This window comes from Pleurodeles waltl, chromosome 5 (assembly GCF_031143425.1).
Source record: "Pleurodeles waltl isolate 20211129_DDA chromosome 5, aPleWal1.hap1.20221129, whole genome shotgun sequence".
In the NCBI taxonomy this organism is placed as follows: domain Eukaryota; kingdom Metazoa; phylum Chordata; class Amphibia; order Caudata; family Salamandridae; genus Pleurodeles; species Pleurodeles waltl.
The window spans coordinates 116411889-116424709 of NC_090444.1; the positions used below are offsets into that span (position 1 = coordinate 116411889).

Genomic DNA, 12821 nt, shown 5'->3' on the forward strand with positions numbered 1-12821 from the left:
CTTCAGCTACATAAACGTAATGAGATAAGAGGCGGCCGCCACCAATCTCGGAGGGGGTGTCAAAGGGTGAAAAAAAATTAAAAATGAAAAAAAATAAACTTATCTGTCCCGACGCTGCCTCGCGCTCCTCTACTCATGGTGTCCCAGCAGCACAGGCTCCCTCATGCCATCCTGGTGCTGCTCTCATGCTATACCTAGCATGAGAGCAGCGCACGGACTGGTCTGAGCGGCTTGGTCTGCCGCTCAGACACTGCATGGGAGTCTATGAAGTTTCTCCAATCCGGCTGTGCAACACAACCAGGTTGGAGAAATCTAAATATGCATGTCAGTTTAGCAGGCCTAAGACGGCCGGCCACATTCATATGCGTACTTAACTGCACTCAGGGACTCCACCTCCCCTCCCATGGCCCAGATACACCCCTCCCTGCACATGCTGGCTGAGCCAGAAGCTGAAAAATAAAACAATAATAAACTATTGTTTTATTTTTCAGTTGCTGACTTTTAGCCATGGGGGGCGACGCTCCATCGCCATTACGAAGGAGCCGCCCCTGAATGAGATATATTTAGTTTAGATTAACCACAAGTACTTTTTTCACTTAAACAAGTGCGGTCAGTAGGACGTCTGTTTGAATTTGAGAGCCAATTATCTAAATGCATATTGCAGGAACATGAGCGACAAATACATAATGTTATATTGCCTTTTGCCAAGCACATTTGCAACACAAACTCTCTACACCATAGGCCCTCATACTTCTGGTGAATATCAATTCCTCTTCCTCCATTATTGACATATCTTTTTTGTGAACGTGTTCCAGATACAGTATCTGGAAACATTTTACAAACCTGGCCTAACTTTAGAGAAAGAAATGTGTCCATAAACAGAGCGCTGTGGAATCGTAAGTTAAAATACATTTTTCACAGGTCCAAACATTTCAACTCTACCTAAAGTCAGCAAATTACATAAATTAGACTTCAAAGAACCTGTAGTGGCTTATAAACATATATTACTTCGCCGCTTGTTGTGATAAAAACTTTAACAAGTTAGTTTGTTTGCTATGCTTACCTCTGCCCGAGGGTGTCACATGGGGACCCCTTCCTCTTCCGGGAATCATTGCCGGCAGGGTCGGCCGCACTCTCCCCAAGGCCACTCATCTTGAGCTAGTTCAGGCCTAAAACAAACAAACAGAACAGGTGAAGAAGCAGGCCTGACACTTAGCCACTGATATCACAATACAGAAAAAAATCAGAGTTTGTTTCATTACAGCTGGAAACTGTTATGGTTCTCGGGCTCCCTCTTTTATCTGCAAACCATAACATGATGATTCTGAACATATTTTATTGAGTGAAATAAATCACACACCCTTTGGTTTATTTGGTAACAGGGAACATTGGAATAAATGGTCAATTATGCAAAAGCTCTGCATATTCCCTCTTGCCAATTACGGTTTTGTATCCCATGTGGCTTGACGTTTATGTTTTTAGAATGAATATTCAAACTTGTACAGAAAATTACAAAATAACTGATGTCAAGTTTGGGTCCTAAGTGTGCTGGTCTTCATAAGTCCTCAATATCTTGAATGGTTCCTTATCACAATTGTTCCTGGTGTCTGGATCCATTCACGACGAACAGTGCATTCCCTACATTAGGAATATTCCTTGACTGATAACATTTTCAAGACATGTAAAGAACCTTCAAATTTACTGATATTGATGTTTCTAGATCCACGATACGTCAGTCAGCCTTGTTGATTTAACACAAAATGAAACATTATTTTAGGCAATTGAACATTTTACGACACTGGTATTCTAATTTGTCTAAATTGTCACGTACTGATATGTGTGTGACAGAGCAATGACACTGACTCAGCTACATCACTCTCTAGGCATTGAGCAAGGTATGCAAGTGGCTCTGTCCTAACTCTGACCGCTGATCACAGGTGAGCCTAACATGCGACTTATGTTTGACTTTGCTGAGACGACAAGATGGTCCTTCTGAATTACTGGTATGACTTTTAAAAAATGAACCAGACCTACAAAGTGGACTCCAACTTATCCCTGACTGAAGTTACAGCCTTTTAGAGCTGATTATAAGAGGCAGGTGGAAAAAACAGAGCATTGTTAAGTTTTATAAAAAATAAAAAAGGAGGGTGTGAAATTGGAATTCAGGCAGACTGAAACTGCCAAAAAGTAATACCTAGCTCTAGTTTTTGTAAGATATAATGGCAGGGGCGATTCCTCCGCTAAGGTGGAAAAGCATCACCCACTGGGTGTTCCAAAAAGGAAAATAAAATGATAATTATGTACACTACGGTATTATCATTTAATTTTTCCTTGTAGCGTGGGGTAGGGCTGAAGGGAGGGGGCCAGAGGAGGGCTATGTGCACAAAAAGTGCGAAGGACTGTTTGGCCGGCCGTATTGGGCCGGCCAAAAAGACATGAGCACTTTGCATGTTCTCTACCTGGCTGTATAGCACAGCCGGGTAGAGAACATGCCGAGGCTCCCATTCCCAGTCTCTGCGGCGAAGCAGGCTGTTTAGACCAATCACAACGCTGCTGTTAGCAGCGTCGTGATTGGCTGGGAGCCTGTGCAGCCAGGAAGAGGACGGAGGGGAGACAAACGCATCTCCCCTTTAAGGTAAGTGTTTTTTTCTTTTTTAAAACAACTCCCTCCCCCTCCCATCTCTTTGCGCCCTGTCCCACTCTGCCGCCCCTGTTCAGAGGCAGCCGCCACTGTATGTTGGGAGGTCTGCTGGGATTGAGTGTCCTACTCAGAGATGTTGAATGATGCCCGTAGGGATACGGCTGGTAGCACGATCAGTAGAAGTTCCATAAATGAAATCCCAAGCAAGATTGCGTGCAGGGTGTACACTTTTATTCAATTCATGAGTGTGGTATTAAAGTTTGAGTTAAGCCTTATTCTTGCTCAGTATTGCGAAAGATGATACTCAGCTGACACAAATGTCTCTCAGGTAGAATGATTTCGAAGGCATCTCAAGGCATTTAGAGGTTTTTTTAAAACATCAATTATGAACAGTTTCAGTGTACAACAATGCAGGTTCTGTCACCAGAGTCTGAGCAGTCCCATGGATCCTCAAGTTATGCAATCTAGTTCACACTGCATGTGACATACATGCAGAGTGGAACACATGTCACCTGAGGATTGGTCGATCTGAAAACTCGGCCAGTGTTCACACCTGATGTGGGAAGGAAAGATATAGAAAATGATCCTCAGGGCTTGAAAGTGGAAATAGCCCATATTACCTAACTGCAAGATTTGTGGAGTTAGAACACGGCCCTTGTCAATGAACACACAGAAAGTTTCAAGTTTTTTATTTTTAGTAAAAATAGCCAACAAGAATTACAGGCTACAATTGTGATCATTTATACACACCAGGAATGCCTAGCATAGCTAGAACAAATGGTTTTTTTCCAACAGACACTGGCTCACTTTATTAATCTGTTTATAATATTTTCAGGAAAGATGAACGATCTCCAGATTGCCTAAATATAGAACATTCACATGCACCAATGTAAACGTATCCTCGCTTCAACACATATGTAAGGTCATAATCACCACTTCGAAAAATGGAAAGTAACTTTCATATTTTTTAAATCTCGATTTGAAAAAAAATTTTTTAGCAGTACCACAGATTGTGGGTTCATCCACATTTTATTAAGCTTGAATGCACCTTTCAGAAAAACCTGGTTATATTGTATGGTATAAATTGTACCGTATGGTTTTGGCATTATACCGCCATTTTCACGAACGGCTGCTGCAAGTACTGTTATGACTGATTTGCCACTCATTGATTTGTGCTTTCTTTGTGAAATATGCTATTACTCTGTGTATCCTGCATTGCCTGCACACAGAAGATGAAACCATTATATGGTGCTGGCCTGATTGGGATGAAGCTATTTATTTGTATTCCCCCAAGCCATGTGAAGAAAAATTAATAATAATAAAAAATAAAAACACGTGAATCCACCGCCACCACCGCGCAGATCCTCTGTCCTTCACCGCAGGCTCCCAACCCGCCCTGCGGCCAATCTGAACGCTGCGGTCATGCTACTGGCAAGTCAATTAGGTAAGAAACTGGATCAGTGCGTGGAGAAATTGGAAGGGAAGTTTTCAGGCAACAGAAATGAGGAGGAACATTTTTGATCTGTGGAGGAGGCAACTGTTGAAGACAGTTGGTTTGCACGAAGGTCGTAAAGTCACTCAGAAAACAAAGCATATTCAAAAGGGGAAAGGCTCTACTATGAAAGGACTTTACGGTCCAAAAGTTAGACAATGGGTAACTCAGTCGGAGTGAGAAGAGAGGGCTATAAAGGCCACTAAAGGGGGTCACAGAACGGTGGCTTGTGATGGGTCATCATGGAGTAGTGACGTAATAATTTCTTGTTCTTCTAATATGGGAGACACGGATGATTACGAAATTGTAAGAAAAAAGCCAAAGAGAGCTCATGGGAGTTCAAATCCAAATAAACAGGTTAAGGATCCTCTTGGGGAGTATTTGTTTGATCCTCATTTAATACAGCACCCATTATCACCTCAGTGGCTTCCTTCAGATCGCGAGGCTGAGTATGTGCACTTCTGGATTAAGTGGGAAATTCCCAAGGAAGTGAGAATACAATTTCGGTCCGAATGTCCCAAACCTCCTCTGCCCAATAAAGCAGAATATATTCCAGAACTAGACCCAAAGATGTTGACATTTCAAATAAACAGAGCACACCGAAGAAGAGGTCTGCGCAAAGGGTTGAAAGGCTGTCAATACAGGCTGGTGGATGTTTTTAGGCCCTTAACTAAAATGTTTGGTATATGTGATGAAGCCTATTTACAGGAGACTCATGTGGATGTTCACGAACTGCGCCAGAGGGTACAAAGGGCTGTCTGTTTATTAGGTAACTCTAATGCAGCTTTATGCACTGAACGCAGAAAGAGTATTTTAATGAATATTGATCCAAAGCTTCCTGAGCTTGTGAATAAGGAGTCAGGGCAGAATGCCAATGGCTTACTATTTGGAGATGAATTAGTTAAAGCGATGGCTAAATATGCAGGAGCCTTTAACTCTATTCAAAATGCGCAGAAAGATATTAAAAAAGTTTTTGGTGGGTCTGGGAGAATGCGGGGTCGATTCCCCAGCCGTGGAATTAGGAGAGCTTTGTTTTCACAAGGTTATAGATCCTCAGGATTTCAAACTCCAGGATTTTGTCCCCAAAGAGCAAGGGGAAGAGGAAGATCCAGGGGAGGCAGCGGGCAAGAGGACAAGGTACGTTTGAAAAAACACCCTCAGTGTACCCCTATTCACCAATGTTTTAAAAAGATGGGAGGAAATAACTGGAGATTCTTGTATGTTGCAAACAGTTCAGGGTTATCAAACAGATTTTGTAGAGAAGCCGTTGCAGGTGGCGAGGCAGAGGACGTTAAGATTTTCAAAAGAGGAGACGAGAATGGTAAGTTAAGGGGTACAAGAGCTTTACGAGAAAGAAGCAACAGAGATAACGGAAGACGGTTCTATTTTTAGTAGAGAAAAAGAGCAAGGGAATGGGAAGGGACCTGTTATCAACTTGAGGAAACTGAACAACTGGGTACAGTACAATCGCTTCATGATGGAAGGTATCCACATGCTGAGAGACCTGTTGAGAAAAGGGGATTGGTTGACACATGTAACTTGAAAGGTGTGTATCTGGCTGTCCTAGCTTGTTCAGAACAAAGAGATTATCTGAGATTTCAGTGGCAGGGAATAAGGTGGAGGTTCAAGAGTCTCCCATTCTGACTAACATCAGCACCTTGGTGTTCCACAAAGATGATGAAGCCGATAGTGACTTGGAAGTGTCTGTTTAATAGTGTATTTAGATGATATTGTGATAATGTCAGAGAGAAAGGATTCAGCACAGGAGCATACCGAGTTAGCAGTATGAGTGTTGAAAGACCTTGGGTTTTGTGGTGAACAAGAAGAAGTCTTGTCTGGAGCCGGCTCAGGAAATGGTAGTTTTGAGATTTCTGATTCAAACACTGGGATGTGTGTTGAGGTTGAGGGTGGAGAAGGTGAAGGTGAAGAAGATTTGCAAAGAGATAAAGAAGATGTTGTTGTGCACTTGGGTAACACTGTGATAGATAGCGGAGATCTTTGGTTTGTTGACAGCCTTAATTCAGGCAATGTTCCCTGCCCCTTTACATTACAAGGCACTGCAAAGGTTGAAAGCGAGATATCTATGCAAGGGGATGAGATATTCTCAGAAAGTTTAGATGGATAAAGAGGTGAAAGAAGAGTTGCAGAGGTGGCTAGAAATCTTAGAAGTGTGGAATGGGAGAGCTATTTTTGTTGAGAGTGCGGATATCATAATAGAATCAGATGCCAGCCTTTTGGATTGGGGAGCGAGACGTGGTTCACTTGCAACAGGCAGGAAATGGTCTCTACAAGACAGGGAAATGCATATCAACTATCTGGAGTTTCTGGCAGGTTCCTTTGCAGTAAAGTGTTTTGTCAGGGATCAGCTGAAGTATTGTGTTCTACTTAAGATGGACCATATGTCTTCGGTAAGGTATGTGAACAAGTCGGGCAGACCACGGTCGAAAGCTGTAGCAGATTTAGCAAAACAGTTTTGGCATTTTTGTTCAGACAAGAACATTATGGTTCAGGCTCAACACATTCTAGGTCTCAGCAAAGATGTGCCAGGTTGGAGATCGAATCATGCGGCTGAAGCAGTGGATGCGTTTCTGCCACACTGGGGAATAGGTCGCAGTTATGTATTCCCTCTTTTTGCTTTGATCCAGAGATTGGTGTTGAAAGTGAGGTCCTGGAACTAGCAGAGATGGTTCTGATCACTCCTTTTTGGCCACCCCAAGTGTGGTTTCCAGATGTCATGGAACTGTTGATAGACAAACCGGTTCTTTTGCCAGACATTCAAAATCTCTTAGAGAACCGAATACGGGGGATTCAGGAAATGGTATAGCAGGGCGAGTTGTGATTAACGAGGTAGTTGATTTCGGGAGAGCTTGGCAAATCTCAGGTTTCTCAATAGAGGCTACAAAACTTATCAAGGAGTCCTGGGCTCCATGAACCACAAAGGTATACAGGTTGTTATAGAAGAGATGGGTATGTTGGTGTCATGCAAGGAGTTTGGATCCCATTTCGACACGTGTGGTGAATGTAGCGAATTGTTTGACCGAGGTGTTTTTTAATTCGTATAGTTCAGTAAATCTGAGTAGGTCAGCGATCTCAGGAGGTCATGACTTGATGAACGGTAAGCCTGTGGGGCAGAATGATGTACTGAAACATCTGTTGAGGTGTGTGCTTTTGAGAACACCACCAGAGCCTAAATATTCATCCTTGTGGGATGTCGATTTGGTTTTAAAGCAGTTGGCTGATTGGGATGAAAATTACATTTGGATTTAAAAAAATTGTCTTTGAAATTGGTCGTGCTTCTTTGTTTGACCTCTTTTAGAAGAGTGTCAGAAGTTAGGGCGTTAGAAGTGTCGTCACTGAGCTATTTGCCAGAGGCAGTTTGTTTTAATATTAGGAAGATGACTAAGACTATGACTCGGACTATTTTTTATTCAAGTTTGGAAGAGAACAGGAATTTGTGTGTGGTAAAGTGATTGCACAAGTATGAAAGAAGGACAGCAAGTTTAAGACGTCAAGGAGAAACGCAGTCGTTGATTTCTTTCAGATAACCCTATAAGCCAGAGTCTAGGCCGACTTCAGCTAGGTGGGTTAAGGAGGTCATGAAAAGGGCTGGAATAGATGTTAAGAGGTTTGGAGCACATTCTGCAAGGAGGACTATAGCTTCTAAGGCTTTCTTGCTAGGTGGAAGTTTAAACAGCATTTTGGCTGCGACACATTGGTCATCAGATTCTGTGTTTAAAAAGTTTTATTTTAAACCAGTGGAGAGTGCTGTGCGGAATATTATTGCAAGGCATTAAACATGTATAATATTGGCCTCTGTGCCTTGCCATAATATCAAGATTTTCCACAGCAGGGGTGGGTAGAAAATCATGATTTTATTAAAGACACAGAGGCAAATATTATCCCACCCAAGTTTAGTTACCTGCCCTATAATTTGTTTTGTGTTTCAGGAAATAATATATTCAGAAAGCAAGGACGAAGACGAGGAAGATTAACGCCATGGAATGTTGTTAAGAACTGGAGAATAGAACGGTATCTAAAGTTTTATCAGCAAAAAGAAGGAAGATGGTGGCAGTGTTGGAGATTATATACTGGAGTAAAATGTTATTTAGATGCTTGTTCTGAATGTGAAAGTTTTTGTTACTGCTATGAGTAGCAATAAAGAGGATATGCATAATATCTGCCTCAGTGTCTTCAACCCCTTCGCTGCCAGGCCTTTTCCCCCCTCATGTGCCAGGCCTTTTTTTGGCTGTTTGGGGCAGTTCGCGCTTAGGCCCTCATAACGTTTTGTGCACATAAGCTAACCACGCCAAATTTGTGTACTTATTTTTTTACAACATCCTAGGGATTCTAGAGGTACCCAGAGTTTGTGGGTTCCCCTGAAGGAGACCAAGAAATTAGCCAAAATACAGCAAAAATGTTTTTTGTTTTCTTTTAAATGGGACAAAAGGGCTGCAGAAGAAGGCTTGTGGTTTTTCCCCTAAAAATGGCAACAACAAAGGGTTTGCGGTCCTAAAATCACAACCTTCCCAGCTTTCAGGAACAGGCAGACTTGAATCAGAAAACCCAATTTTCAACACAATTTTGGCATTTTACTGGGACATACCCTATTTTTAAGATTTTTTGTGCTTTCAGCCTCCTTCCAGTTAATGACAGAAATGAGTGTGAAACCAATACTGGATCCCGGACAGCTAAACATTTCTAAAAGGTAAACAAAATTCAGAATTCAGCAAGGGGTAATTTGTGTACATCCTACAAGGTTTTCCTACAGAAAAACAGATTAAATAAAAACACATTGAAATTGAGGTAAAAAAACAGCCATTTCTCTCCACGTTTTACTCTGTAACTTTTTCCTGCAATGTCAGATTTTCAAAAGCAATAAACCGTTACGTCTGCTGGACTCTTTTGGTTGCGGGATGTATAGTGCTTGTAGGTTCATCAAGAATTCTAGGTACCCAGAGCCAATAAAGGAGCTGCACCTTGCAATGGGTTTTCATTGTATACCGGGTATACAGCAATTCATTTGGTGAAATATAAAGAGTGAAAAATAGGTATCAAGGAAACCTTTGTATTTCCAAAATGGGCACAAGATAAGGTGTTGAGAAGCAGTAGTTATTTGCACATCTCTGAATTCCGGGTTCCCCATACTAGCATGTGAATTACAGGGCATTTCTCAAATAGAAGTCTTTTTTACACATTGTCTTACATTTGGAAGGAAAAAATGTAGAGAAATAAAAGGAGCAATAACACTTGTTTTGCTATTCTGTGTTCCCTCAAGTCTCCCGATTACAATAGTGCCTCAATTGTGTGGGTAGGCCTAATGCCAGTGACAGGAAACACAACATGAACATATTACACTTTTTCATTGAAATCTGACGTGTTTTTTGGAAAGTGCCTAGCTGTGGATTTTGGCCTCTAGCTCAGCCTGCACCTAGGAAAACCTAGCAAACCTGGACATTTCTGAAAACTAGACACCTAGGGGAACCCAGGATGGGGTAACTTGTGGTATTCTCACCAGGTTCTGTTACCCAGAATCCTTAGCAAACCTCACAAGTTGACAAAAAAAAACACTTTTTCCTCACATTTCAGTGCTGCAAAGTTCTGGAATCTGAGAGGAGCCACAAACTTCCATCTACCCAGCCTTCCCCCAGGTCTCCCGATAAAAATGGTACCTCATGTGTGTGGGTAGGCATAGTGCCCGTGAAAGGAAACGCCCCAGAACACTATGTGGACACATCAAAATGATCAAATACAAAACTACCTGTTTTTGCGGGCAGGGCACCTGTGTTTTTGGTCCTGGGTTCAGCAGTGTCTAGGTGTTGTGGAGCGAACCTTGCCAGCGCATGGGAGGTGACCAATCGCGCGTTGATGTCATCAGATATCAAGGGGGCGGGGTGTAAGGGGAAGCGATTCCCCTTCCTGCCTTTGCCTCGGGGGGGAGGGGCTTGTTGCTTCATTCTATCTCTTCCTTAAAATCTAAATGGGAGGGTTCTCTACACTTTAGTGAAGGGGATAAATATCGGGCTATGGGGTTAGAACCATTTTTTAGATGGGAACGCCTACCTTGCATCTCATTGACACAAGGTAGGTTCACGCATCTAAAAAATGGTGCAAACTCCAATATTTTGACGTTAGATGTGTCTAACATCAAACTATAAATATGGAGTTAGTTTTGCGCAGAATTTGCATAAAAAATAAATGCAAATTCGGCGCAAATGGAGTGTAAATATGCCCCTAACTGCTTCCAGGACTTCATAGTTAACCACAAAATAGTAATACTGTCAACAGGCTAAAAACATAACACTGTCAGCCTCCCATCTTATAAGCGATCTCCCTGTCCCAATTTTTTGGCTTGTTTTTAGAAAGAACAAGATGGCGCCAAAGTGTCCTTGAGGCCCAGTAATACAAGAGGAAGGGAGGTAAATAAGAGAAATTACACAAATTGAACATAGGAACTAGACACAATAAGCTGTATAGTCTGGTCTCCATCAGCTTCTTGACTGCAAGGTAAGAAGGTTCCTGACATATAGTAATGGGGGAAGAAAGTTCAACTGTCTTGAACTAGTACACGTGCCAAATTACCCTTCACTGCCAGTTGAAAAAAAGCATTTGTAATGCAATAGGTCTCGCATTTGCTTGAGCTAGAGCTATTGGCATTGTAAATTAATAACTGGACTCTCCTTGCCACATAAATTTGTCAACCCTGCCTCATAATTTCATCTTTTCCTCTGATATAATTCCACTGGCCCTGCATATAAACTAAAGCAATTCCATTTACCTTTTTCCTCTAGCTGCAGCAAAAAATGAAAATGTTGCCATTTAGCATCCTAAATTAAATCTGCCATGCTAATTCCAATAGAATACCACCCCACCATCAGAGTTGCTGGCTGGCTAACACAATTCCCCACAAAAAGATACAAGACAGTAACTAGAGAAATAAACTAGAAGGGTCACCAAACATATCAAGAGTGTTCAAACAGTCAAACTATAATAAGGATGTTAAGTTGGCCTGAATTATGGTAATAATTGTAATAAAGAGAGATTATTAAAACATATACAATTATCATATAAACCTTTATCAGAAATAACCTTTTGGCATTAGACTGTAATGCTCAAAACAGCCTCTAGAGAACACCATAACAAAAATAACATTTGTAAGAAACATGGCCATGCATCTATATTATTAGCCCCTAGAGGGGATAATCCTATGAAAAAACAGGAGAAAGTCATGCGGTTTAACCATATACTTAGCCCTCAGAGGGTATTTTAAGGGCTAGCGGGCCTACTGTAAACATATTACAAACAAGGCCTTTAAAACAAAAGCTCTCCCAGCTGTAAAACAAAAGTTGTAGCAGTAGGAAAGCTTAAAAGACAGTGAATAGTGTGTGTGTGTGTGTGTGTGGGGGGGTGGGGGGTTATTATTTTGGGGTCCCAACTAACCTAGTGTGGGGACCCAGAGATGCCACACACAGAAAGAGCATTTTGAAGGTGGTCCCATTGTTATAAGACCATAAGCTGAGTTATGAACAAAAATGTTTTATAAAAGTAATGCCCTGCAAAGCATTATGGGCGAGTTTTTGTGCTGTAAATATTATAGTATGTTGACTGCAAAGCTCAGAACAGCCCCTAGAGGACACCATGGTAAAAATAACATTTGGAAGAAACATGGTTACATAACTATGCAGTCAGCCCTTAGAGAACATAACCACATGAAACAAATGGGAGAATGTAATACAGCACAAATATATATTAAGCCCCTAGAAGACATAATGCATTATACACTTTCAAGGCTAGCAGAACTATTACAATGATATTACAAACAAGACCCACAAAACAGAACTTCTTTCAGCTGTAAAACTAAAGTTCCAACCATGAGAAACCTTAAAAAGATAATGAATGGTGATAATGGTTATTATTTTGTAGCCCCCATTAACATAGTGTGGGAACCTAGAGATGATGACAGAAAAAGCACATTGTGGTCAATGTTTGTAAGGTGGTCCCATTATCCCAGGACCGCCACAAGCTGAGTTATGAGCAAAAATGTTTTGTAAAAGTAATACCCTGCAAAGCATTATGGGACAAGTTTCCATGCCATGAATATTTGAATATGTTGCTATGGCTACAATGCTTAGAACAGACCCTATAGAACCCCACAATGAAAATAGCATTTGTAAAAAACACATGGTCATGTAACTATATAGTTACCCCTGAAGGTAATAACTACAGAAAAAAATGGCAGAAAGAAATGAAGTGTGGGCACAGGACATTACACATATTCAAGCTAACAGGCCTAAAGCAATGATATTATAAAGAAGGCTTTTAAAACACAGCCTACTCTCAGCTGTACAGCAAAAGCTTTAGCTATAAGAAAGGTTAAAGAGATGCTGAATGGTCGGAGGGATTATTATTTTGGGGTCCCCACTAACCTAGTGTGGGGATCCAAAGATAATGTAGACAGAAAGAGCACATTGTTGTGAATGTTTTGGTGGTGGTCTCATTCTCCTAGGACGACCACATGCTATTGTGAGCAAGAATTTCTTTTTTTAAGTAATGTCCTGCAAAGGATCATGGGACAGGTTTCCATACCACGAATATTTTAATATGTTGATATGACTGTAATGTTTAGAGCAGCCCCTGAGGACACAACAACAAAAATAGCATTTGTAAGAAACATGCTCTTGTAACTGTATA

The 12821-nt window shown here is 41.3% G+C and overlaps 1 protein-coding gene across 4 annotated transcripts in view; it reads right to left on the minus strand.

The window, feature by feature from the left end:
* Positions 1–12821, minus strand: part of NCOA1 (nuclear receptor coactivator 1) — a 722334-nt gene that overhangs the window by 336888 nt on the left and 372625 nt on the right. For all 4 annotated transcript variants that reach the window (XM_069233763.1, XM_069233765.1, XM_069233764.1 and 1 more), the window contains one exon: positions 1064–1169. In XM_069233763.1, coding sequence (XP_069089864.1) covers positions 1064–1152 — 89 coding nt within the window. In that variant the 5' untranslated portion in view covers positions 1153–1169. The remainder of the gene's footprint in view (positions 1–1063; positions 1170–12821) is intronic.